Source organism: Pomacea canaliculata, linkage group LG4 (assembly GCF_003073045.1).
Source record: "Pomacea canaliculata isolate SZHN2017 linkage group LG4, ASM307304v1, whole genome shotgun sequence".
Classification (NCBI taxonomy): domain Eukaryota; kingdom Metazoa; phylum Mollusca; class Gastropoda; order Architaenioglossa; family Ampullariidae; genus Pomacea; species Pomacea canaliculata.
The window spans coordinates 6,533,571-6,560,518 of NC_037593.1; the positions used below are offsets into that span (position 1 = coordinate 6,533,571).

The 26,948-nt window shown below is 48.6% G+C and overlaps 1 protein-coding gene across 4 annotated transcripts in view; it reads right to left on the bottom strand.

Moving 5' to 3' along the window:
- Positions 1–26,948, bottom strand: part of LOC112563347 (RNA-binding protein 25-like) — a 171,479-nt gene that overhangs the window by 8,179 nt on the left and 136,352 nt on the right. For 2 of the 4 annotated variants that reach the window (XM_025237259.1, XM_025237257.1), the window contains exons 1-7: positions 4,623–4,871; positions 4,106–4,365; positions 3,427–3,647; positions 3,164–3,214; positions 2,697–2,856; positions 1,515–1,604; positions 221–497 (exon numbers count right to left, since the gene is read on the bottom strand). In XM_025237259.1, coding sequence (XP_025093044.1) covers positions 221–497; positions 1,515–1,586 — 349 coding nt within the window. In that variant the 5' untranslated portion in view covers positions 1,587–1,604; positions 2,697–2,856; positions 3,164–3,214; ... (1 more) ...; positions 4,106–4,365; positions 4,623–4,871. Of the gene's footprint in view, positions 1–220; positions 498–1,514; positions 1,605–2,696; positions 2,857–3,163; positions 3,215–3,426; positions 3,687–4,105; positions 4,366–4,622; positions 5,332–12,476; positions 12,529–26,948 lie in introns of those variants that run through there. The other 2 variants (XM_025237258.1, XR_003099012.1) reach the window with 2 other exon arrangements.

Here is a 26,948-nt window from a genome sequence, read left to right on the forward strand (position 1 = left end):
TGATAATTTTCTCCTTGAACTGAACATCAACACAAACCAAAAATTCAAATTTGTGCAGGAAACATTTGAGCTCATTTTATAAAAAAAAAACTGTGATGAAATCTTGTGGGGGACATTTTATTGCAAATGGCTTTAGTCTATCCTTCACTTTCCCCAAAACACAAGTATTACTTTTTGCAAAAGTCTTACACCTATTTCAAAAAGATCTGCAGCAACATACCAAGCAGAGCAGCGGGGCCAGCTGCCTGAAGGTCCGGAGGGCGTGGCAGTGCTGCACCAGGCAGAAGATGGTTACTGTGGCGGAGAGGATCCCCCTTGAGCGGGTCTCCTCTCAAAGGGTCGCCCCTCAATGGGTCCCCTCTCAGAGGATCACCTGGCTTATCAGCTGGCTTGGTGGCAGGCCCAGGTCCAGTGGCAGCCTCCTGCTGTTGCTTTTGCTGGTGGTGGTAGATCTCCCAGGCCACCCGCACATGCACAGCACACCACCTGCCCTGTTTCTACAACAAACACCACAGACTCTCGTTACTGTGCTCTTCATGGCCAGTCTCTTCACAAAGTCATCATCTCTTGTCAGTAAGCAACATAATCATGATTTGCAAAAAATGTGACTAAATGTTTTCTATCATCAGTAAAAATTTAATTTATTATACTATTCTATTCTCAGAATTAAAAAACAAAATAGTTTGATATCTAGTCAGGTTTACTTAATCTGATTCTGATTTATCAAAATAACAATGTCAGCAAAGCTTGAACACTGTTGTAGGCCAACAGCAGACAGCTGCTGGGAGAATTTTCTATTTGAGAACTATCTACTTTTCCAGGAAAGAACTGCTGCATTTATGTGAAAATAAAATCTCCTTAGATACCTTGAACTTTCTTTCTGATATGAGGTCATAGACTGACTCAAATTTATAATACATTTCAGAAGGCCCAGCATGCTAATCATGTGGTGGATGCACCATGTAGGACACAAGGACACCTTCCAACTGCTGGCGTGGCATAAAACACAACTATAACCAACCAGCGCTTCTTCCAATTCACTTGTCGCCTGCTTTTTTTTTTATTAAAGAAGTTAAGAGCTCAAAGAACTAAGCCTAAAAGTATTAAAAAAAGGAAAAAACCTGACAGTGTGTCATGGCAAAGGAAATTGAAACATAGGACAGAGATCTCGGAGATAGCTTAAAGCAGACAGAATAGGCTTTGTGTCACATGCCAACAGAATGCAAACACATTATAGGATAAAGGCGGATCCAATTACAAAAGAAGCTCCGGGCTAACAGGACACAAAGCGATACCAGCAACCCTGACTTGCGAAACTCCAGGTTTTGTCAAACGTGACAACGTGTTTTCATGAAACTTAAGTACTTGTTTAACAAGATGCCATAGATGGGGCAAGTGTTTTGTCTCTCGGCCAGTTGAGTGACAAAATGTTTCAAGAAACCTTAGAGGCTAGGGTAAAAAATCTTTGCACAAAACCTCCACTAACACAGACAACAAGCAAACAGGACCTTCACCTTGGGCTGTGGAAGAACAGATGGAGCTGGAACAGCTGCAGGCTTTTCTCGGTCACGAAAAGGAAGCAACATCTGGCCGGGTAAAAGTGTCTGCAACAAAAGATTGTGATGCACCTGATCTGTCTCCTTCAACAAGGGGCTTAGCTTCAGCAGAGTATTAACACAACTCCATCAGGTGACATGCTGGAAAAGACCTAAGAGAAGCTAGTCAGTATTTAATTAAAGGAAAAAAGACCAAACACAAAATATTGGCGCCTGGTTGGCAAGAGCACTAACAGTTGCACCATTGAAGAAATACTATCCACAATATTTTATAAATTCACCTTGTTAAACAATATGTCATAACCTGCAGCCCCTATGTACCACCTATTGTCATGAAAACGTACACTAGTAGTACACCAACTATACACATAATTTCAATCTACTCACTTAGCCATCTGATGCTCTAACTCTAATCTCTTCTCTTTAAGAACAAAAATGGCGGGAAGAATCCGAAATGAGAAAATATGAATTAAAAATAAACCAAAAACACCTGCCCAACAGCCTCCAAAAATCTTGGGATTTAAACAAATATTTGGAAAAATGTAAAGCAATGGCAAAGAAAAATGTGACTAAAAAAAATCCCATGTACATAGAGTCCAACACTTTTTGCCAGTTTAATTTATTAGCATACGTTGTAAACATCTTTCCTCCTCAAAATCTTTTAATTAAAAAAGTCATAAAACGCTGGAACCACCTGCACCCTTTCCCCCCCACACAAAAAAACATTCTCAGATCACAGAGAGTGGTTGCTGGTGAATCAAGGGATGAAGATAGTTGTACATTTAATGTACATTACCTGCCAGATGTTGGCAAACCAGGTGCACCCAGAGAGCCACCTGCATGCTGTCACTACTCTACACCTGCCTACATTTGTATCTATACGTTTGTGTGTAAGCAGTTGCAACCCCAATTAAATCTTACATTCTTTTACACATCTTGTTAATTATCCTTGTTATGCTCATACCTTCCATGTCTATTATCATGGTTTTTTTTGAAATCTTGGTACTTTTGTTTAATCACTACTTTTTTTACTACTTGATTCTACTTCTTGCTTATAATCACAAAATCAAGACCAATCTTTTCTCCCAAGTCCCTCAAGCTTGAGCTCAGACATAAAGAATGGATGGAAGTCTCAAGTACTTTTTGCGCCAGGCCAGCATCATGCAGACGACCCGGTACAGGTCCATGGTTGGCAACGAACTGATACTTTCGGCTGGAATGCCCCTTGAAGACTGGATGCCAGTGCCCCAGATGGAGGTGGTAGCAGGGATGCAAACGCGGGACTATACCCAGTTAACAGCTGTGGAAAATAAACAGATATTGTGATACGACATTGAAAACAAGAATCAAGACATCCTGATGTTTGCAAAAACAAAACTGCTAGCGATACTAATAGGCTTAATCTAAGATATCACTGGACAAGTTCATCTGATTCTTGAAACGAATACAGTAATCTGAAGTGGACTTAATTATTTACACTTTTTTTTGAGACTGGAAATTCATAAACACTTGCTTCAATTTCATTATCACTGTCCACAGTGCTACACCTTGCTTCCAAAAAATAAATAAAAACAGTTCAAGATGCTGGTCTCTCTTGAAATACTTACATTTGGCCGGTACAGGCTAGACTCGAAGGGTGACTTAGGAATTTTGTCAAACTGCGGAAAAAAATTAAAAGCATGGATTCACTCCTTGCAGAAAAATATGATAGCCCACGGCTCTAATAAAAGTATGCATGAGCAAGAGATCATGCAGGTCAAAGATAACGGACAGCAGTATGCCTGCATGATAAAAATGCTTTTTTCCTGAACATGTCTCAGCAAGTACGTGCACAGAATTGTAAGCCAGCTGCACAGTAAGAATGACCTACCAGGTGAGGGGGAGGGGTTGGCACAAGAGAGGGCTGCCCAAGCCCGTTGTAGGTGTGCTGATGCATGTGTTGATGATTGTGAAGATGCTGATGCTGATGATGTGCTGCGTCTGTGGCAGCAGCTACGGACCGAAGAAAGGTGGAAGGAGGCAGCGGACCAGTCTCTGCGCCCCTGTGGGCCAACAGTCGGTTGTTTAAATCTTGATGAAGGAAGTCTTGTCCTAAGGAGGGAGGGGGAAAAACACTGATCACTTCTTCTGCTGTGAGGAACAAAGTTCACAACTTTTATTCACAATCTTTACGAGACCTTCAAACAAATGTCTACAACATAGGATAATTAAAAATAGAGATTATTTCTAGCCCCATATCCACCTTACTAAAAGAATGCTCCTTTTATCAAGTAGCTCACACTTCACATGAATAATTTCAGCCATTTACCAGCACAAAGTTTGCTAATAAAAAGAAAGTTAAGGAATGTCAGCTTCTCGATTCTTCAACTGTAAGTTAAGTTTTCACCAACAAGTCAAGATTACCACACATTACAAATACTTAAGTTGGATTTTCTCCAACTTTTCCAGAGGTCTAGTCAAAAGCACAACAGAAAATTTTCTGCACCTTCCATTTACTTGATCACTTTCTCTATGGCACTGGAGCAGCCACACAGATGAGCAAAACTCACCTCTCAGTAAGTCAGACCCGAAAGACGAAGCCGAGACTGAAGACAGCCCAGAGGACGCAAGTGCTGATGGACCAGGAGGAATCGGGGGTGCAAACATCCCGTGACTGGAGTGGGGTACTGCTGGATGTGGGTGAGCGTGGGGGTGATGGTGTGGGTGTAGAGGGTGGGTGTGGGTGTGGGTGAAGGCAGTTGAGTGCAGAGAATGAAGCGGTGATGGAGGTAAGTGTGATGAGTGGCTGTACAGTGACGGAGAGGGCCCACTGCAAAAGGAAAGTAAATACATTAAAATCTCCTTCTAGCACTACAACCACTGCCAGATTTATCTGGCCATCCTAGACAGCATAACCACGACCATTATCATATCCACCGAGACTTTCACATTCATGTGATACTATCAATCTTTTTCTTTTAAAAAAAAATCTGTCAAAGGAAATTTTTTTTTTTCATTTTAATGAACAGATGCAATGCTTTACAAGTAAATGAAAGACAGGCTGACATTAGCTGACCAGTTGCTCACCTTCCCCAAAGTCCTGGCTTTGAAAAGACAAGGCTGGCTGGAAAAGAGGCAGCTGGATGATGCGATGAGGATGACGATGAGGAGGATGCTGCCTCTCTTTCTCGTTCACGTTCTCGCTCTTTTTCTCGTTCTCTTTTCCCGCTCCCGCTCCCTGCTGGATGAGGAATGGTGGTGGTGATGGTGGTGATGATGGTGGTCCTCTCTTCGTGGTGTTCGAGGCGTCGGTACCTTGGTCCCCTCGAGGGTCACGGGTGGCGTAGCAGAGACAGGTGATGGGCGTGGTTTGTTGGAGTGGTGATTGTTGCTTGCGGACGAGGTGCCTGAATGGCCTTTGGTGGGGGCGGTGAGCTAGGCGTAGGCCGGCGAATCGGAATAGCTGCGCCAGTGGGAATGTTCTTTGGTCCGGTTGTCTGTGGCAAGCTTGATGATGGCGGAAGTGTCTGTGGCAGCAATGTTGAGGGCAGTATTGCTGATGCTGCAGATGACACAGTTAGGGTGGTTGGAGCGATTGCTGCCGGGATGGCAGTGGTAGATGTTGTAGTAGTTGTGGTTGTGGCTGTAGTGCTGATGCTGATGCTGGATATGAGCGAAGGAGAAGCAGTGGTGGTGGTGGGGTTGACTGTCACCATGGGGACGACCCCATTGCAGAGAGTGGCCGTTGTGGCTGGTGGGGTCAGTGCAACCACTGGTCGTACATGGTTGACTAGACCTGAACACAAATGGGTAAAAAATAATTGAAGAACTGAGTGATCAAAGGAAGACCTAACACACTCCCAACAACAGTTCTCAATCTATGTTAACACTTGCACTACAAGGATGGTTGGGTTTTTTTTTCTCACCTGAAAACTACTAATGCTTATTCCAGAATAACAAATACAGTACCATCGGAACAAATACATCTGTGTTGAGAAACAAAAGACATGTTCTAATTGCAATTATGAGCCAACACACGAAGGACATGTTCTAGTGGAATCTCATTCATTTCCCCCCAAAACTGATGAGGCATTACCAGTTGTAGGGGACATCTGATGGAGTGCAGCAGGGTTAGGGTTACATGATAACAAGCAGACAGTCCTGAGAACCCATCAGACAGGCAGCTAGGCTGCATACAAAGTCATTTGTCTTTTTCTCCTTATTCTCCTGAATCATTTCATCTTAAACATTTGCTCTTGTTCTGTGAGCAAGGTCCAGGCTTGCAGTGACTGACACGACAAGAGGTGCTGACAAATGAATCTGTGGCATCCAACATTGCCAAGGAGGGCATGTTTACATGGAATCTCAGTGCTGACAAATGGACAACATACTTCAGTGGCATCCATGTGTTGAAAGCTGATGGGCCTGTAGTAGTGGAATCCATATTTTGAGACAAAGGTGGTATGTCTTAGTGACATACTGAGGGCCTTTTTCAGTGGCATCTACAGAAGATACGGTTTCAAAAATGCACAGTAGCCTTCAGTTCAGTTACCACATCATGGACCAGAATAACTATGAATCTTTAGGATATCTCTTCATCTACATGGTAGAGCATCAGTTACAAAAAATGACAGCATTAATTACTGCCAGCCCACAGCTATACCGTCCATGATGTACATTAACTGGCCATTGATTACAATAAATAAATAAAGATGTGCTGACAGCAGGAGTGGTATGAGTAAAATGCGGGTGGCTGTAGGCATCCTCCTCCTCATAAGCAACTCCTTCATCTGGCTTTTTCTTTAAGGAATGTATTCATGCTTTGGGACAAAGCTACTTTGAAACCAAGATAATATCCCATCTGGGCGCCCAACAACTTTTGGGAGAGAAGTGTGGGGAAACAGCAGTTTGCATTCTTTAAGTGCTTCATTCATTTTGAACACAACTAAAAAACCCAGCTTATTTTGCTGCCTCATTTTCTCACACAAAAGAAAACACTTTGAATTCTCCATCCCAGGGAGAAATGGACCTCTGACAGATTCCCCAGCCTCTTCTTTTTTCACAGACTGGCACAAAAAGAAAAAAAAACAGCTGGGAAGCCAGTTTTTACCAAAAAACAAAACAAAAAAAAAAGGCAGGAAAAGAGAGAGAACAAGAGGTGTGGAAGAAGGTCACAGAGAGAGAAAAGAAAAAAAAACTTGGGAAAGTTTATCCGAGTGAATAATCAAAAGAAGAGAAAGGGAGACCTGTGTGTTTTGAATCAGAAACAAGAAGAATTGGACGACCTCCAAAAACAGGAAGGAGGAAAAAAAAGCTACAAGTGAAGGATTACAGCCTAATTTCCCCCTTTCTTCGCTGCTTCTGTGTCTCTTTTGCTTTTTTTAATCTGCCCTTCTCGATTTCGCTGCATTTTGTCTCTCCTTTTTTTGTCCTTCAAGTTCAATTTTCGTTTCGGCAGCTCATCTTTTATCTCATAAGAAGCCAGCTTCGCATCACCATTACCCACCCCAACCCCTATTTTTCCTTCTTCATGGCCTAAAGCCCACATGGAACCTGCTCCACTCCTCCCACCCACCCTATTTCTGTAACCTGCCATTCAGACAGTGCCACCCGCTGTCACTAACCTGCCATTCACTAACCTGCCACCCACTGTCATGTTCCTGCCATTCACACAGTGCCACCCACTGTCATACACAAGAGAAATATGCAGAAAAAGCTGCATAGAAACAGTCTGGCGGGGCCATGTGAAGCCTGGAGTTTCGCAGCCACCTACTTCACAACCTTACCTCCCAGGTAGTGATTGGCACCTTATGTTGGGTGTCAGGAATGTGCATGGGTGTGTGGGAGGCGAGTTTGAGGGGCTCTACCACAGGACAGTTTACCAGATCAGTTGTTCACACACAAACACTCTGTGACTAGCCTGATGTGCATAATCTGCAGTAAGTCCCATACCTTGCATTTGAACAGGTTGGTTGTGCTGAATATTTCCAGTCCAGCTGACCAGATGCAATCTTTAGACAGACAGAAACTGCCTACCGACACCCAGGACAGAAACATCAGGGCTGGCAATGCAAACAGATGGGGTGAAAGCCCATGGGGGTGGGTGGGAACTGAAGTGAAATGAAATGTAGATGAAAGCCTGCGACTGCTAAAAACCCACCTGGTACATCAGAGAAAATGAACATATCCCTCATGCACATCAAAGACATGATGCACATTATAGTCGCCACTCCCCCCAGATTAACCGCGATGCCAGGTTTGCTGAATGTCAGATCAAGTGCACCTGCCCATCTTCTCTGAATGTATGCTTAACGTGGGACAGGTATGTCTTCCTCTGTTCTACATGTCTTCCAGTTTACATTCTTGTCTAGAAACAAAAAAAGACACTGCTCCTGTACCTCTCTCTAACATTCCTCCCAAGAAAAGGGAAGTGGGGGAGGTGTAAACAGAACCTTCTCGCTTGTCTGTGAATTTATCGGCATCTGCAATACTTTCATCTCTCTCTCACACACACACACATATTGGGGCTCTTCACAAAAAACCGAGGGGGTAGGGGGAAGGTTGGGTCGGGTGGGCCGGAGGAGGGAGGGTAAAAGAGAAGGACTAAGGAATAGGGGGAAAAAAAGAGTCAGAAAGCTGTTTCTTACATGCAGGCCCATCACCGTAAAAGCTTCTTCTTGTCCACACAGCTTTCGCCATTCCTACCGCCAGGGGCATTTTCATTTCGCTTCCTGTTTTTTTTCCCCTCTCCTCCCTTCCCCCCTTGGATGCTATTGATTGATGCGACGCACGCGGCCTGGCGCAAGGCCTCATGGGACCGCCAACATGCTTTTCCGCCCTCTGCACTTTTTACCTTGTAGTGCGGGTGAAGATGAAGGGGGACAAAAACCACCCAGATGGTAGTGGAGATGGGGGTGTCGCTAAAAGCGCAAATTTGTTCGCAGAACTACAAAAAAATTCCATCTCAAGACATGTCCGTCGGCTGTTGGACGGAAAGAAAGAGGGTAATATATAAAAAAAAGTTTTAAAACTGGGGAAAATATTCCAGTTTAAACTAACTTAAGAATAAAACAGAAAAAAAGTTTTTTTACGAAAAAAAAAGTTTTTTTTACGCGTCCATGTTGTGTACCTCCCCTCACCCCACCCTTTACAGAGGTTAGTGACACTGCATCTGCTCACTACCCAACTACACTCAGCTTCACGCGGCGACGGGTGGACAAGCGGGGAATGAGCTTTGAGGGAGGGGAGGTCCGACAGATGACAACCAGCGAGCTTAGATGCCGAGGTCTTTTTTTTCTCTCTCTCCTCATTGCAAAATGTTTCCCCAAAACCTACTCCCCACCCACCACCAAGAAGTAAAAACTTCATCTTTCTCATTTCCGGCCATCAGTGCAGCTTCTGGAAAAACTCCCTTGTGTGGCGCACGCAGCAGAACTCTCGGCGCTACAGCCAAAGGTCAAGGGCTCGTTGGGTGCTGTCACTTCCGGGTCTCGTGTCGTCGGCACCACTTGTGACGTCATTCCGCCCTCGGCGACTCGCTCAGACCTTTGTCAGCTAAACTTTGTCCCCGCCGACTACCACACGTCCCATGGCTGTCTTTGGAAAAAAAAAAGTGGGGGAGGGGAGGGGAGAGAGGAGGGCTAAGTGGTGGCAGACTGAAAAGAAGATGACGTACCGCATCTGACCTTTGACATGCATGACTTTTACTTGCAAATCTTCCCTCCACTCACCGCGAAGCAGACAACCCCATGCCTGCTGTTACAAAATAAATATATATCTCTGCTGTCATCAAAACTAAATAAATGAAGTGCGGGTGGCATTCTAAAAAAAGACCTTAACATTTGTTGCCGTGCTGCTGATACGTAGCTAAGAATCTGTGTCGTTGGGTGCAGTTGCAGCGAGGTTATTTTTCCTCGACTGGGTGGATCGGGGTTTAAAGGTTTCACCTGACGTCCCACCACCACCACCACCACCACCCTTACGAGAAATAAGTCGTGCTGAGAAACATGCTGCACGCGGTTCTATCATCTTCAAGGTGCTAAGAACAGAAGAGAGATCTTTGACATCAACCTTCTGGAATTCAGACGAGGGGTTAATAGGAGAGAGGAGGGTTATCGGACCCTGCCGTCATTGCCTGTCACCAGACTAGGGCCAGGGAGTTCTGTCCCCACAGCAAACACAGAATTCTCAGGCCTGACCACTAGAACCTGTTTCACGTAACGCCCGTTGCTGGCACAAAAAGAAAGACCAGGCTACAATGTAGGAAATACATCTCTCTGTCTCTCCTGCAGGTAAAAGTGACATGAAATCTCCCAGTCTCCGACACTAACGGCTATGAAGGACTTGCATGCATCAACATGACCAGCTGATACCTTCTCTAGCATGTGACCTCGCGATCGGAGCGCGCCGTCTCCGTGAGGTCACCCTAAGGGTAAGTCACACAACCAGCGAGGCGAGGACCTTAACCCCGAGTACGTCACGGCGCCCGTTATTTCCCTTGCTGTTGGTTCTACCAGAGACTTCACTATTGTCTGTGTAGCCTGTACCAAGGGTCAAACAAGTTGACTATAACTAAGGTGCTCAGCTCTTGTGTCGGCACGGTTGTATCAGGTCACGTGCCCAAGGTGTTAGTCATCCAGCGAAGAATACAATTTTCCAACAGTCATGTAGGCTTGTAGGACAGTCTCCGATGTAGGTGCGAGATGGATGACCAGTTGCAGAACTTGCAACCCTCAGCTACTAAAGGCATTAGAACTCAATGCAAGGATTACCATGAAGCCGAGTATCGTGGAATGATTCGCTGCTCCAGTCGGCATCAGCTGCCAAGATGGCGTCTGTACAGCAACTCCTTGGTATGAGTCAAGGAAGAACTCCTGCCGCTCCTAATGTAAGAACGGGCGTTGTTAACCTGCCATGACGAGAACATCAACATGTCTGACACAAATATCTTTAAATGTTAATGCTTCATAGTTTCGACTGTGCACGTCCCGCTGCAGAGAAGTTGTGGACATTTGTCCCCCAGGTAACCCCGAACACACTGAGGTTGTAGGGAATTTATCACACCCCCTTATCTCCACCCCACACTTTCACAAAACTGTTGATACCGGCTTGATTAGTCCTCTCCCATTCCATTCCTACACTTGCGATGATGACTCATCGATGTTTGTACCAAAACTGGCCATCTGACGACTTCACAACCTTTCAACCGTGTCACACTAACCCTCTCCAATATGTCTGACATCTGAGGTTCGGAAAATAAACATTGAGATTTTTTTTAAAAGGAGCATTCAAGTTGTTTGGACAACTGGTGGCACCTTCGTTCACAAAGTCGACTCGTTAACTGATTAGTGGCGCGCGCACACACAGGGTCCTTCATCTGATACAAAGCCAGCATCATCAGCCGCGGCACTCGGCACAAAGCCCGCATGTTACAGGGTGAGTGGCTCACGGGGAATTTCCACCAGCGGGAGATAATTCATCACTACCACCACCCCGACCTCTTCTCGTGAAGTCTCACACCTGTTAAACAATCGCTGCTGCAGCTTTTCTCTCAAACCCTCTCGGACACCGACTCGTGGGCGGGAAGACAAGAGGACGAAAGTGAGAAAAGAGAAATACTGAGGCAGACCAGGCCATCATCGCCCAGCAACGACTTCAAAAAAATTAAAAATGCCAAAAGGACAGGCCCCCAAACACAGCGCCCATCGCCCACCCGTTTGATGTGCTAATGCACCACGAGCAGGTAATCATTACATAATCACTACCAGCACCTCAAACAAAGCCCCGACATCTGCGCCGCTTTTTTCTCCACCCTTTAAAAAAGGAAAGCTGCCAGGAAGGAAGGAGAAAAGAAGTAAAAATACCCTGGCACGGACCCGTTTGATGTTTGGTATTAATACAGCGGGTTCGCCAGTTCACACTCATCTCTCCTGCGTTCGCCGCCTTTCTGTTCTCTGTCCTCTCTGGTCTTTGTCGTAAAGCGGCGATGAGCGAGCTGTGCCGGGAGGATGAGCTGAGCTAATGAAGCTAAAAGCTGGCAGTTGAGGAGGAACTGATGCCGTCGGGGTCGCCGGCAATGGAGGTTTTAATTGCTGTTGCCAACGCAATCCAGATCACGTCGAGCTCGCTGGGCGAGGGGCCTGATGAATGCGCGGCAATAAAACTCCAGGGTTATGGAGGGTCTTCAAGGAGAAGGGGGAGAGATCAAGCGCCTCGCATCCCCATCGCCTCCTCCCCCCCGTGCGATCAAGTGATGACAGACCTTCCCTTTCTCATAGATTCTTCAACGTGTCCCCCTTCCCAAGCTTCTTACCACCTCCTCTGTCCATGAAATCATCGTCGTCATCATCTGGCTTCTCCTTGCAAAAACATTTTCGCCAGGCGGCCCCATGTGAGTTCCAAAGGTACAGGTAATGTTAGCTGCTACCCCTGGAGTAGTGTTGGTCTCCACGTGCCACAGTTGTTAGTCTTGAAGCTGAACAACATGTCACTTGTCAGTCCCGACATGCCACAGTTGTCTCCAATTCAACACGTCACTTATCAGTCTCTGGTGCTGCAGGCCACAACATGGACGCTGGACTGGTGCTCAACACATACACCGGAGACGAGTACACCCGTTCTAAGGGCCAAACGGGTGTTGGAACCTTGATGTACTTCAATCCTGTTCAACTACCTTCCACTTAATCAGCCGGTGTGTCCATCTTGCTCTCCTGATTTGTAACATCTACTTCAGACCCTTCCTGCACTCTCCTCCCCATCATTGTTCGTCCTGCAGCAGACTGCATCTCACCACCCGCACACCCACCCATCAGCTCCTTCCCCCACCATCTCACACACTTGGCTAATTCACAAACACTTTATAACTGTCACTTGAGGAGTGGAAAACAGACAAGACGAGCTAGTCTCTCCCTTTCTCTCTCTCACACACACGTGTGTACTCACGGCTGGCGCAGTTGCTGACTGTAGTGAAGAGGTCCGACCCCGATTCGGAAGCCTGCACAGAAGAGGAAACAATTATGAGAACACTCTGTTTATTATGACAAAAACACAAAAACTTTGAAGTGAAACACTGCACCTCATTCATTCGCACGTGGCAGCGGAAATGCACGAGGTCTGCCACTACACCAAGGGTCCCACCGCCATTACCGCCGCCATCGTAGTGAACACATCTTGTCACTCACACTGCAACCCTTCTCACGCAGACAGGAAGGAGCTGCTGTCAGTCGTACATCAGACTGATTGCTGTATGTTGCAACTGGGGCGGCACAACCGTGACGTCACATCCGGCAAGGATCACGAGCAATAGACGATAGTTTTCCGCGATGAAAACCCGTTCTTCCCGAGTGTGAGAGGGATCCGAGACATTCACAACATGTCATTTGCGTATCCACATCACAGTAAACAGATGAAAAAGAACAGCGTGCCCGAGGCGAGACCCGAACCCAGGGCAGCCGATCCTCGCTGTTTTGAACCGCCTTCCTCACCGAGAAGACCATGAACATTTCTAATGTCCTTTATTTACCTTAGTCATTCTTTCCATTGTATTCATCTTTCTTTAGAAGACAGTGAAGCTAACACAGACAGCGTACGAGTATCACCCTCTTTCGAGTCCGAATATTTCTCATTCCAACCATTTCTTAAAGCAGTAAAACCTGTAGCAACAGAGCTGTGCCCTTTTCTTTGCGACTACAGTCCCATCCGCCGTAACCTGACCCGCAGTTAATATGACAACCGGTATGTCTACAACATTTTGTGAGCTCACACAGGTGAAAAAATACCTGCTGCCGCCGCCAGGTAACTCGCGCAATTTATGTGCGGCGCTCGTCACCAGACAGCATCTCGCAGTTTCCTGTTACACCTGTGTGTGGGGAGGGGAGTGAGGGGAACACACTCCCCACTGTTAATATTATGCTCCTCCTCCATGTCACAATGACTGAGCCAATGACATTAAAGGTGTCAAGTGTCTCGCCTTCTCTTTTTTTTTTCTCCCAGCTATCAACTAAAAAAATGGAGGAGACATGACAGAATAAACGGCAAAAATGATGAAAGGAAACGCGGAAACACTTACTGGCCGTAAGATGTATTCTTCAGATAAATTTCTCGTGATTTTTCTCCTCGAGGTAAGTGTTTTGAAAATAAAGTGCCTGCCTCTACCAGACAAGGGTGTGTGTGTCAGAGAGAGAGAGCAGCTGGAAAGTCTCGCTGCTTCCTGACAGCTGCACTGCAATCTTGGTTGCTTCCCCCTCGTGTATCTGCTGATGTCCACAATCCGACCTCTACAGTTTACAGATCCGCTTCGAAACGAATTATAAACATTTCTACCAGCCAGACAGACCTTTGCCTGTATTTTTTTTTGTAGAGGTGGAGGAAGAGAGGGGCTGCAAGGGATGACAGAAGTCTGCGGATGAGCCGCTTCTCTACACTCAACAGATGCAAGAGGTACATGAGTCGATGGTGGCGCGGTATCACCACGTGTCTGATGGTCAACAGTGATTGAAGTGCATGACAGGAACGTGTTGATAGGGGAAAACCTAAAAAAAAAAAAAAAATCTTCCTCACATCTTCGGTGAAAACAAAAACCCTAACCATTACATCTTCGATTCCCATCTAAACCTTTCCCTTCGACTACATCGACCACAGCTTCCCCACACAGACAAAATTCAACTTATCTTCCCAGCCATCATGAGTAAGACTCGCAATCCCTCCCCTACACACTTCCAACCCCAACACTATCCTACCCTAACCCTCAAACCCTAACCTATGACCTCAGACTTGTCAGGACATGGTGCAGCTCATCCCCTCACTTCAACACGAGGTGCGAGCCGCTTTCAAAGATAAACAGAGGGAGAGAAAACAAAGCCGAGAGATTCCCTCTAAACAAACTCCGTCTTACTTGATCATGGCCGCCACTGTTCTGTTTACCGGAAGCCGTGGCTGAGGTATTTCTCTCGCAGATTGATGTTGAGCGTTGGCAATCCAAAAAATAAAGCCAACAAAAATGCCAGAAATTGTATTACCAGCTTTGTTTGTCTGTTGGTTTTTTTTTTTTTTAAAGTGGTTGGGTCTCTAGAGGGTTTCCAACCATCTCCTTCTATCTCGTTATTTCCCGGCATAACTTCGTGGTGGGGGAGAGTTGGGGGGACCTCTCGGAGCCATAACAAAGGCAAAAAAAAATGCATGACCTCCATACCCGGGACTTTGCTCCTAAATCCCTGAAGGTGTTACTGCCGTGTTGCACGGGCAACTGATAATAAATTGAGTGCAACCGCTGATCCAAAAAGGAGGAACAGTGTGTGTGTGTGGTGAAACAACTTTCTCTTGCTTCCAAACCACGTGGGGGTGGTGGTGGTGGTATTGGTGGTGTGCACCGCCGCAAGTCGTAAAGGCAGGAGACGGACTGTGCAGCTGAAGGTGGAAGGATCGTGAAACAGCGCCTGGCAGAAAAGGCGAGCCTGTGAAAACGATAAACAACTTTTATTGCTGCCTACACAAAAAAAATAAAAAAAGTAGACGACGAAAGCTGTGGCGAAGAGGTGATAAGTTCCCGGCTGTAAGTGTTGCAGTTCGTGGGTAAACGAGGGAAAGTAGCGGCTGGGTGGCGAGGAAAACAACACAGCAGCTCTCGTGTAGGACCTCGACACCGAGATGGACACTGAACACAGCCGGTCGTCAGCTAGTAGTCATCAGATGATGGACGATGAGATGACATTTTGAATGTATAACTTGGTTAGTGGTGTGAATAATGTTTGAAGCAGCTTAAAACGTTTTCTGGTGCAGACAAGTTGAAAGACTTCTTATGACAGGCAACGGACTGAACGATGCCAGACGACGAGATTACCGAGTCCTTTGATCCCCACCCTCGACCGCACGCGACATTTTCATCGCCTTTCATGACAGCCTAGAAACACAGCAACAAATCCTCGCAACCACTTACTCCAATCCCTTTCCCCTTCTTATCTAAACCTGCTTCAACTGACCTCCATCCGCGGCTCTCAAGCAACAGAAGGGGGAGGAGGACGGGTCAGAACTGGGCCAATGAAGGATGTCATTGTACTGGGCCATCTCGTGGCATCGGGTTTAGAATACAGACACGCTTGACTAACCATGTCTTCTCTAAAGAACCAACTGACACTAGAGTGACGTCACACGACTGGAGGCGGTCTGCTAAGGGAATGAACTCTCTTCACGCCCTGCACTGTGTGGTGTGATCATGGCAGAATCCTCGCGGCCGTCTAGTGTGTTCGTGACGAGGACGAGGCCATGATGGATGACGTGGGGGCCACGCGACAGGGGCGGGGCGTGCGTGCCGCCAACAAAAACCCTGACCGCCGGATAAAGACAGATGTGTGCAGCGGGAAGCTGGCGGAGAGAGAGAGGAGGGGAGGGAAACTGAAAGACACTCTCTGTAAAAGAATGCCGACATAATCACATTAATCAGTCACGTACCGTCGCATCTGCATCACGATCGTCCGACTTTTTAACACTAACGTGCACATCATCAGATAATGTGGGTGATCCATCTCACCCTCGCCTTGGCTTCCCCACGTCTCTCTCTCACACACACACCATGAAGAACAAACTAACCATTGGTCTCTTTCCTACAAAACGTGTATCAGTCACCGGTCAACAAGGTAACACGGAGAAAACCGAGTCGTCAGCGGCTATGTCAACGACCTGTGGCTTCAACCAACAGAATGAAATGAACGTATTTTCAGAAGCTTGAAGGGATGAAAGGATGAGCGGCAGGACAGCAGGACGTGACTGCACTGGTGTGGTGCTCACACCCAGCCCAACCTTTGAAGCCGTTTGTAAACACTCCCTCGAGGCAGACTACAAACCGACAGGCCCATCCTCCATGCACGCACGAGGGTCAAACTATGAACTGATACTTGTACAGGTCACAGCAAAATCAACTAACATCCTTCACAGGGACGAACAACTGACACCCGGTACCACCACATCCTGATCCTGGTGTCTCCAGTACACGTGGCCGTTTTTTCCGGTTTGCTCAGCAATGATGGTGCAAGTCTGAGAGAGAAATGACAGTAGTTTCCACATCTTCACTGTAGTCTGACTCAGGAAAACAAAGGTCCGTGAAGATCATGAAACTGCTCTCTGTCTATTCTCTGAGGTTGGTTATAGGAACTCGGGTACCGAGGTGCCAAGTTACACTCCTTCCTCATTCTCTCTGTCTTTCTTCTTTCCTTCTGTTCTGTAGCGGAGATGCGTTTCCCAAAGCAACAAGTCGAGCAATCTCTAGATATTTTGGGCGGGGTACCTTGGGAAATAAAGAGGGTGGGCTAGAAGACGGACGAGGCGGAAGGTGGTTGAGTTTCGCCACAAAATAAGCCGACGGGGGGCCAGAAGAAGCACAAAGACTAACGGGGGGAAAGGAAACAAAAACAAAACAAAACGGCGACTTTCTCTCCCCTCACATGGGGCCAGACTCCCGAAGTTGGCGTGCTCCCGGGGAAATTGGGATAATCAGTTTACACCGGTGGTGAAACACAAGCCCCGGCACATCAAGGCCCACCATCTTCCCTGCACCCGGGATCATAGGCGGCAGTGCACTCACAAATTGCTTGCAAGTCGCTCCTCCGACGAGCACAGCCAGACAAGTGCAAAGCTGTAAAAGCCTGTTATTTTATTAAAGGCAAGGGCCACATGAAAGCGCTCCCATCCAGCCGCCATTAAACGGGTGTACAGGAAGATCCCCTTCTTAACCCCACCCCTCCCTCCTCCCAGTCCCCCCTACCCCTAAAAAAATGTCGGAAACGCTGCGCAAAGTTCCTTTGGTCACAGACAAATATAGAAAATGCCGGGCGCACGCACTCTCACTCTTCTGCACACCCGCGCACGCACCCACACACCCACACACACTTGACTTGAGGGTAAAGAGAGAAAATGAGAAGCATAACTATGAAGTTGGAGGCACTGGGTATGTAGCATGCTTACCCGTACCCTGCTGTGAGTGCATACCCTCTAGCTGACTAACCCTAATTGTTCTCCGACACAAACTTTACATCCCCCACCTCACATCTGTTCAGCCCTCGGACTTCACAAGGAGTGCATGCAGATGTGCGTGAAACAAATGTTTCAATGTTTAACTCACAAACAGTCTATCAAACGGAGGAAGTACGAGAGGGAGAAAAAAAAAAGGGTAAAGGTGCGAGGGTGGTGCCACACACCATTGTTCACTCGCTTTGGTGAAGCTCGCCGCCACTTTCCCCCATCCCCTCTACTTATATCCCCGGGACAGAAGTCCCTTTAAAAGACTTGTTAATCATCTGCTACCCACATGCCACATCCACACGTTTGCCACCCTAAGATGAGGGGAAGGGGGATTCTGGGAAAGGACAGGCTAGTGCGACAGTGGGGAGGATGTGGGGTGGTGGTGATGGTGGTGTGAGGACGTTTAACGCGTTGGCACGACATCCCCCTTGATCTTCTTGACCCCAACCTCGTCCACACACACAACATCGCACGTGTGGGCACCTCTGGGGTAGGAGGGGGAGGTGGGCGAACCCATTAGCACGGACTCGCCAAGCCAACACGTGTTTATGTGCAGAAAATTGCGTGCAATTACCGCCAGCCGACAACAGCTCGCCCTCGCTAACCCGCCATGGCTGCGCTGGATGCCATCACCGGTTGTGGGGTTAGTCATGGCTCACTAACATCTACAGGTGAGACTGGACCACTGCGGCCACTTCAAGGCTCCTTGCACCTTCCGCACGTCACGTGCACACAGACACACATACACATCTAGTCCACAGCTTACCTCACAGATAACCCTCCAGCATGATTACGACCCGACAAACTGCCGGACACGTGACCATCTGTGGCCAAGATCTTTGACATGACGATGGTGAACCTTATTCTACCCAACACATTCCAGTCTTCGGCAATTAGTCCAACTAGGAATGCCCCTGGTGCCACCCTCCACCCGACGGCGACCTTCGTAAAAGTGAAACGAGAGACAGTTCGCTGTAACAGACTTTTCTCGGAATCCTATCGTCGGATGAGAAACTTGACCTTTACCCCTTAACAAGACTCGGCCTATGACCCCTAGACTGCAATGTTTCATCACTAAAGTGGGGTGGATCCTGGTCCTCGCAATGAGTTCAAGGTTGCTGAGGACAGAGTTGTCGGAGGGGGTAGGGGACTGGCGGAGGGACGAGAGAAGGCGGGTGGTGCCCAGTACAAACTGTTGTCAAGGGAGGGACACTGCACTGCTGTGGGGTGGAAAGCCTAAGTTAACAGGATCTGTTCCCACTGCCGCCAAGGAACTGATGTCAAACCTTAAGGTCAACCGGATCTGACCGAAGAAAGAGAAAGATGAGTTTTCCGCTGAATAAAGTCCTTTGCTGTACGTCCAGTGCGTGTCTACTAAGTACTGCCTCCTCCCGCCTCACAGAATGGAGGTGAGGCGGTCACAAAAGGGTGGCATTTATTCCAGAGTCCCAGTGGTGTTGTCGTGAAGACAACAACTACAACTCAACTGACAAGGAGACTGGCAAGCGACCTGGTCTGTCCGATCAGTGCCAGGGATGCCAGCAGGACCAGTGACCAAATGAAGACGATGTCTTTGATGAGCCTCATAAACAGTGTGAGGGACGATGATCGAGGGTAGTCACAATGACAGGAAAGATGAGCTCGGGGAGCAGATGACGAGTCTGGAATGATTAAGAAGATCCTCTCCGAAGACCTGCAAGATGGAATAAAGTTTCGCAGAGATGATGGAGCAAAACAATTCGCAAGACGAGCTGAAGAGGCCTGCTGCGGTGGGCAGGACAAACTTCCAGTTACAGGTCCACCCACTACGTGCACCTTGGGAGCCATGGTGTCGGGAGGAGGGGGACTGGGACCCTTTGAACTAACAGCAGAAACGGAAGGAATAATCATCACATGGCGGGGAGAAAAAAAAACCCAGCACCTGGGCTGTTGTCGACGTTTACACTTCAAAGAAGTAGATAGATATACGTGAAAGGGAGAGAACTGGGCGTTTTCTCTCTCACTCTCACACACAGCGAGCGAGCGACCAAAGAGCAAAGAAACAAAAGTGAGCATGTTGCAGCAGACCGGCTGGCGTGTGGGCCGGGCCTAACGGTCCACGTAGGAGACGTAGAACGTGAGACACCAAACGGGAGCGCCCCCTAGTGTGAGCGCCGTGACTGGCGTAAACCAAACACCGACAGTCGCCCCTAGGGTCTGCCATCCTCCCAGACCTCCACACTGTGGCGCTTTCCGATGCGGCTCCCGGTGTTTGCTTTTTTTCAGCCTCGACAGTTCTACAGGGCGAGCGTCCTTTCAGCCATCGAGGCTGACAACGACCCCATGTTTATGTTTGGAAAGGAAAGACGAAAGTACAATGCAGAACCCTCCTCACCCAGAACCCAAGCCAGGGCTGAGCGACACGTGACACTCGGATTTATTGGGTAGACAACGACACGGCACTGGTAACAACCATCATCCTTTAAAAAAAACAAACTTCTATCTCCTTGCAAAGTCCATGGACAGTCAAGTCATGGTCCAAGGCGATGCACGGTGCACGTACACCAAGACACTTCCCCTACCACAAGTCCTTCCAGACACATCCACCGTCCGTCCACCCACCCACGCCTTCCCTAGCCACCCAAACCTACCACACCCCATAAACCAAAGAACATCGGCATTACCCGATCGCATCGCCTTGGTTACCAATGTCCAAGTTGTCGCCTGGGACCCGTAGTCCAGGAATGCACGTGATCATCCAGCCCGCCCCTCCCAGACGAGTCCATCCCCCTCCCCCGACTCAATCACTGTCCACCCCTCCTCTCTGACCCCCACCCCTAACCCCAAGACACGTTGCCGAGGGCCGGCCAGCAGACACGGCGCTACTAAAGGAGAAAAGGGTCGTGCAGGCGGAATCGCATCTATTAAATATCGCAGGCGCAGGTTTTATCTGCACTATAAAACTGCCAGCCAGGCTCCGTTTATGTCACATCTGTTTTGATGGAGAGAAAAAAAAAATCCCAGAACGAGAGATGGGAAGGGGGGAAAGGGAAAAGGTGACTGGGGACAAATCATTACAGGATCACATCTAACGGCCTCCTGTCACTTCCCTTCAAACTCCCCTGTAAGCCTGTTTGAGTTGGTGAGGAGGGTGTGGGATGCTGGAGAGAGAGAGAAGGCGGGGATGGGGAGGGAGCTGGAGCTGCTACAAACAGAGCAGCATCAGCAGCTATGACCGTTATCCCACACTGGCCCTCGAGGGCTCGTAGATCGCGAGTGATCCTCCCTTTTCCATATTCCGTGCATGTTGGCTGCTGAGGGCACATGATGCTTGTCATGCCTTTTTGGGCGGTGGACAGATAATCGCTGCGCGCGAGCACGCACACAGAGAGAGAGACACACACACAGACACACATACACAGACACACACAGTGTGCTGGCTCTGGCCGGCATACACTTGAACATCAAAGGCGCGTGTAGGCCGCGGTCGTCAATGGGCTGTTGCCATGGTGTCAGAGAGGAGGTGTTAGCTTACAACACGAATGCAGTCCCTGTACCTGGTGTTTTCATTATCCGCTCTTCCCTTTCAAACCGCCCTCTATCCCTAGGGTGGCATTTGGCTGCAGCATCCGAGACCCTGTGTGTGTTCAATGTCCATCACCAAGTGTTATTCCTGACATCAACAGCCACGTCCCCTGTCACAGCCCATCGAGACTTGCACAGCTCTACACTTTCAACACAGATGTAGACTGCAGCATCACAAACACGCCCACCCTCCGCCTTTCCCCAGCACCACCCGTTTGTTGTGAGGCCACAAACCACCAACATGTCGTTTGAAACCAGCGAAAACGCTACAAAAATACCCGGGTATATTTTTCGGGGAAGTGGGATGAGCTGGTGACTCAAGCGCGTGGGAACTTGTGACTGTGATACCTTGCCACGCCGAGGGATGCACAACAATAACAACAACAGCCCGACACATAATTATTGTCGATGCCGAGAGAAAAGTCCGTCTTCAAACAAGTCTGGAAGTTTCTCTTCCATTCCCCTCCACCCCGGCAAACACGGGCTTTTCCTCCCCGATCCTCCACACGCACTACGTGCTTTGTCCTCGCATGGCCAGCACAGCCCCCGCCCACCTCACACACCACAAACACCACCACGACCTCGTCGCCAACGGGAGTTACAGGGGTGGGTGGGGTGGAGGTGGGTGTAAGGGACCCGACAATGTAAACGGTTGACGCTGTTGTGTGGCCTCAGTCAACACAGTCTCAGGGTCGTGCGCCTGACCAGCACACGTGACCAGCATGGGGGCGAAAGATGGAGTGACAAGCAGCAGCAGCAGCAAAACAAAACAAAAAGTAAACTTGTCAGAGACAGCAGCGACAGAGACAACTCGTCACATCAGCAACAACTGTCAAAATTCACTCTGCCACGTCACAAGAAAGGTAACAGCTCTGGGCCGTTGAGATTCCATCCAACACACACACGCACACACATACACTACACACGCGCGGTCAAGGTGGTGGGATGATGGCGCGCGAGAGTGGGGCAGGGAGACAGACGGAGGGCTAGACTGGGTCTGCATCCCTGCTTTCACATTTTCACACACTTCTGGCAAACTTTTTTGTACGTACTTGGAGTTCTATTACGTGATTTATACGCGCTTCTACGTGATGGAAACCCTGCAGTTTCTCACCTCCTTCCCACAGGGGTGAATGAGGTCGACCGAGGACAACTTTGTGAATTCTAGTGGGTTAGAATAAGGGAAACAAAACTTACACCGATGCCCTCTCCCAACACTTCTGATCACACTTACAAGTGACCTCCTTGACTCAGGGTCCACTGACCTCGAGCGGCACCTTTGACCTTTTGACACTTTAGACAGACAGGTAAAGGCCAAGAGGGTGAAAAAAACCAACCTACAAACGCTCAGCCACAATTAGACCCCAGCATCGCTCCCCCTACCCCTCAGCACCTTTGTAAACTAGAGAATGAGACAGCGGGGACAAGGCCTGTTGACAGAGGGAACTGTTATCGCCACTTGACCAGCAGCTGACCATTGTCGTCATCAGCATTGTTCACACTCAGCACTCGGCGGCTCGTGGCTCAGGGCTGCTGGCGGTGGTGTCGAGAGAAGGTTGTAACCAACCAAAGTGGTTCGGGCATCCAGTGACTCGGATGAATAAACAAATAACGGTGACTGTAGAGAACTGGAGGACTTGACAGCACGAGGACGGGCGAGGGGTACTTCACAGTCTCGGGAGTGAGCAGCACCTCACTGCTACCCAAGCCGTTAGTCGCTGCAAGCCCTCGCTGTGTCAAATGTTATTACATTCTCTCTCTCCATCTGCCTCGCCGCTGTTTTCACAGCCCTAAGTTTCCGTTGGTACACACCGGGCCAAGTATCTCCGCAGCAGGACTATATTGTCTGAACGTGACGATACACATACCCGGTGATACAGGCGGCCATGATCAATGTCGGGTGTCTGCTTTACTGCACGCTACCTCACTTCAACACAGGCGTCCGTCGTCTCCCACTCACCCCCGCACCCAAAAAACCCTCGTGTCGCCTCCCTTTTTGACCTTTTTCTCGATCCCTGACCTATTTTACGAAGTTAATGTACACGACCTCACTGTACGTTGTAAAGGAGTTTTGTCGGGGTGGACTGGGAGCGGCTAGCAATGCCAGGTAGTCGAGTCAGTTATTCTCAAGACCGTAGAGTGCGGGAGTCTGTTCAACTCCCAGAACTGACCTGGAGGGAGAGGACAGCATGGTCTCACTCACCCCTTCCCCCTCCCCAAGGAGACACTCGTGAAAAGCTTTAAACGCTCCCCCGGGGGGGGGGACTCCCCGTCACAAGCCGTGCACACAATACAACAGGGTGGGTGGTGTGGGTTGGGGGGCAGGTCAGTCATAACCGGCACGTTGACCTCCCGACTACTCCGAGCATGTTTTTCCTCCCACCAGTCTCTCCCCCATCAACCCACATGCACTGAGTGTCTGCTTTGAGGGCGTGGCGGTTGGCGTTGTCCCTGACGGGGGAGACTGGTTCACACGAGTCACGCGAGCTACAGACATACCAGCAGATGACAGGATGACCCCACACACACATATACTACCACTACCAAGAGCTCGTTAGTTGGAGGGTGTAACACCTCAAAGCCAATCGACAGATCTCTCACATCTGCCCACACAAACCTCTAGATAAGATGTCTAATCGATCTCTCAAACACACTTCAGCCGACCTTTCCCTTCTTCCGCAAAGAAAAGCATACTTCGTCCAGTCCTACAAGTCTAATTAGTCGGAAAAACCAATTACGATTTCATCCTGACCCAATTCCAAAAGAAATCATGACATTTCAGAGCAAGCTGAAAATCAGAAACAAAATACTTCAGTGAATAATTTTTTAAAATATATTACTATCAAATCAAATGCCCGCCCCCCCCCCCAAAAAAAAAAAAAAACCAACAAAAACAAAACAATCCGACATAAAATGGCTTCAATGCGGATTTCGAACTTCTCAAGCTACCAGTTTGAACAGGGGTGGGGTCATCTACCTTCGCCAGGTCCACCACGAACCTACAGCCTGCACACACTACAGTGACTACACCATGCCGCCCTCACCATCATCACTACACTCCTCCTCACACGCATGTTTCGCTACAACCATCGATCCCCTTGCTACCCTCCACCTCCTCATCTCCTCTGTCCATCAACGACCGGCCCGTGTAGTGAAGTACACAGGGGGAGGCAGGGTAGGGGGGTCCGCCCATTAGACAGGCTCCGAACCCTCCTGGTTCGCCCGCGTGCAAAGCACTCTTGTGAGGATGCCAGCGGCTGAAGTGGACCAGCTTTTCTCGCTTAGTCTCGAGGGCAGAGAGAGAGAGGGGGGGAAAACAACAAAGCCACCCGTCTAATCTGACAGCTCACGTCCCCCACCCCTACACTGCCTCCTCCATCCTTTTGTGTGACAGAGGACAAGCCCCATTAACACTCTCCCTCCCCACCCCAGAAATGGTTCAAACAGCAGACGAGGCGACGACAGTGTTGGTCACGCTTCTCCTGTCCTGTCTGCTGCTTACCTCCTGGCGAGGTGTGTCAACGGTTCAACCGAGGACAGGGGAGAGGGGATGACATTGCAGGCTCTCTTCAAACAGACAAGGGGCAAAGCAAGTGAGATTGTAAGATACAGTAGGTTATAAAAATAAAACTATTTTTACAGAGGTTGCTCAAGTCCACGTGGCTGGCGCGGCGGGGTGTTGAAGACGACAAGCACGAGACTGTGTGCTAGACATCACCTTTGACCTGCTGGCTTGGTGTGACCTCAGATGACGTACATAGAACTGTTGAGACGATCTTCTAACGCTCAGACTCAATAAAAGTTTTCAGCTCGCAACTACAAAAAATTGAAATAAAAAAAAGCAGTGAGCACAAGTCATGAATACGGCAAACGGCAGTCAGTACGGCAACCTCTGACCTTGACTGTTGAACTCCACATTTTCCCACGGGAATAATGGTGCTGGGAGTGGGGGGTGGGGAGAGAGAGAGAGGGACGTGTATACCCGGGATATGAGAGTGACGGGTGTCATTAATCTGTGTAGGGGTAGAGTGGGGTGGGTGCGGGAGGGACTCCCCTGCAGTGTCGGGTGCATTCATTCTCTGGGCAAAGCTGGAGAGCCTCCTAGCGGGGGTTGGGGCAAACCACTCGGTCGGCTTCTCCTTACCTGGGAACCAAGCACCTTGCATCTACACCAGTTCACAAACGACCTCGCAACTGTCACTTGATCATCTCCTAGTCTCTTTGCAGTCTTCCTCCAACCACCCCAAACCCGACACACAGTCAAGCGAACACCCGGTGCCAGTGCATTGACTCCACGATTGACAAAAAAGAAACACGTCTGCGGACATAGCAAATGCTCGCCACTCATTACAAATAAATAAATGAAATAAGAGATTATTTATACAAAGCCAGCGCCAGAATAACAGGGAGAGCTCGGCATTTGTAGTTTTACTGTGAGGCACCGAGGCAGACAAGGGGATGAGGGATGGGGCAGGGAGGAGAAGGGGGAGCGAACGAGTAGAAGGAGAGACTAGTGATCGATACCTTAGTGTCAGGATGGAGGTGTGTGTGCGTGTGCAGTGTGTGTGGGAGCGTGTCTGTGCGCGTGTGTGGGTCGGGACAATGCACGGGAGGAACAAGACCGAGCGATCACTCTATTCACTCGACCTAGTGTCCACGTGACCTAGCCGCTGGCGAGGCCGGGCAGTAACAGACGACGGTTGTGAGACAACTAAGGAGAGCGGGGAACCCACTCCAGCATCTGTCGAAGAACCGAAGTGCATGAGAGAGTGAAGGGGACAGCTAACCAGCCAATGTCCCGGATTTGAATGACCTATTTTCATGACAGAAACAGTAAACCGTTCCATCCTTGCTTATATCTGTAATTGTCTTTCATTCGTTGTTCTAATTCCGAAATATAGACTGACAGACAGATCAAAGCTCACACGCACGTGCACAAACAAACACACAACCTCTCAACCCCACCCCGCGCAACGCGAGACCACCACGAGCCACCCAAGTGATACTAAATATAGCTCAGCCCCTTGCTGCCAGCTGTGCAGCTGCACTGGTTTTTGCACCCCAATCAGCTTTAACAATCTTAACACTTGGGGGACGCAACCTGCTGCCGCAACAGCAACAAGAAATAGAAACCTTTTATCGAAACCGGCTTAGTGAGTGGGTTGAAAGGAAGGAGAGTTGCTGATGGGGTGGGAGGTGTGCTGTGAGCGCGCACGCACCCCTGGTGGGCGGCAAAGTGCCTGACCCTATTGAAGCCACCCCATTCCCACCACAACACTTGCACGCTGTGTGAGGTTTGTAAGTACACCACAGATCGCTCCACGACAAAATATTTCACTCACCGCTTCCTTCCTTCCCCAGATCCACACCCCCCCCCCTAATGTACACGTGTGTCTGCAGGTTGGTGTAACAACAAAAATATATCTAGTTCGACATTCTTTAAGTTTACACGGTGTAACATTCTGAGATTGACAGCGAGATTAGCCTTGTCAACAGACCTCACGTGTATGTATGTGCATCCATTTAGCATTCCTCCCCTCTCTCACTTCTTGTCTTTCGTCTCTCTGAGTACATGAACCTTTGTTTTAGGATAACGGCGAGAGATGGTGAAGAAGTGCAGCATGGAGGAACAAGGCTTCAGATAAACACTGATGTTAGCAAGTGTAACACAGTGTGAGCTAGCGGACAACACCCATGCTCCTCCCCTCCCCCGACAGAAACAAAGAGAGATATGGATGAGAGTAAACAAGAAACATCATGGCTGTTGGATCAACTCACCGGTGCGTGCTTGACAGCACACCAGACGTACGTCACTGCAGCAGGTAAATCCCTCCACAG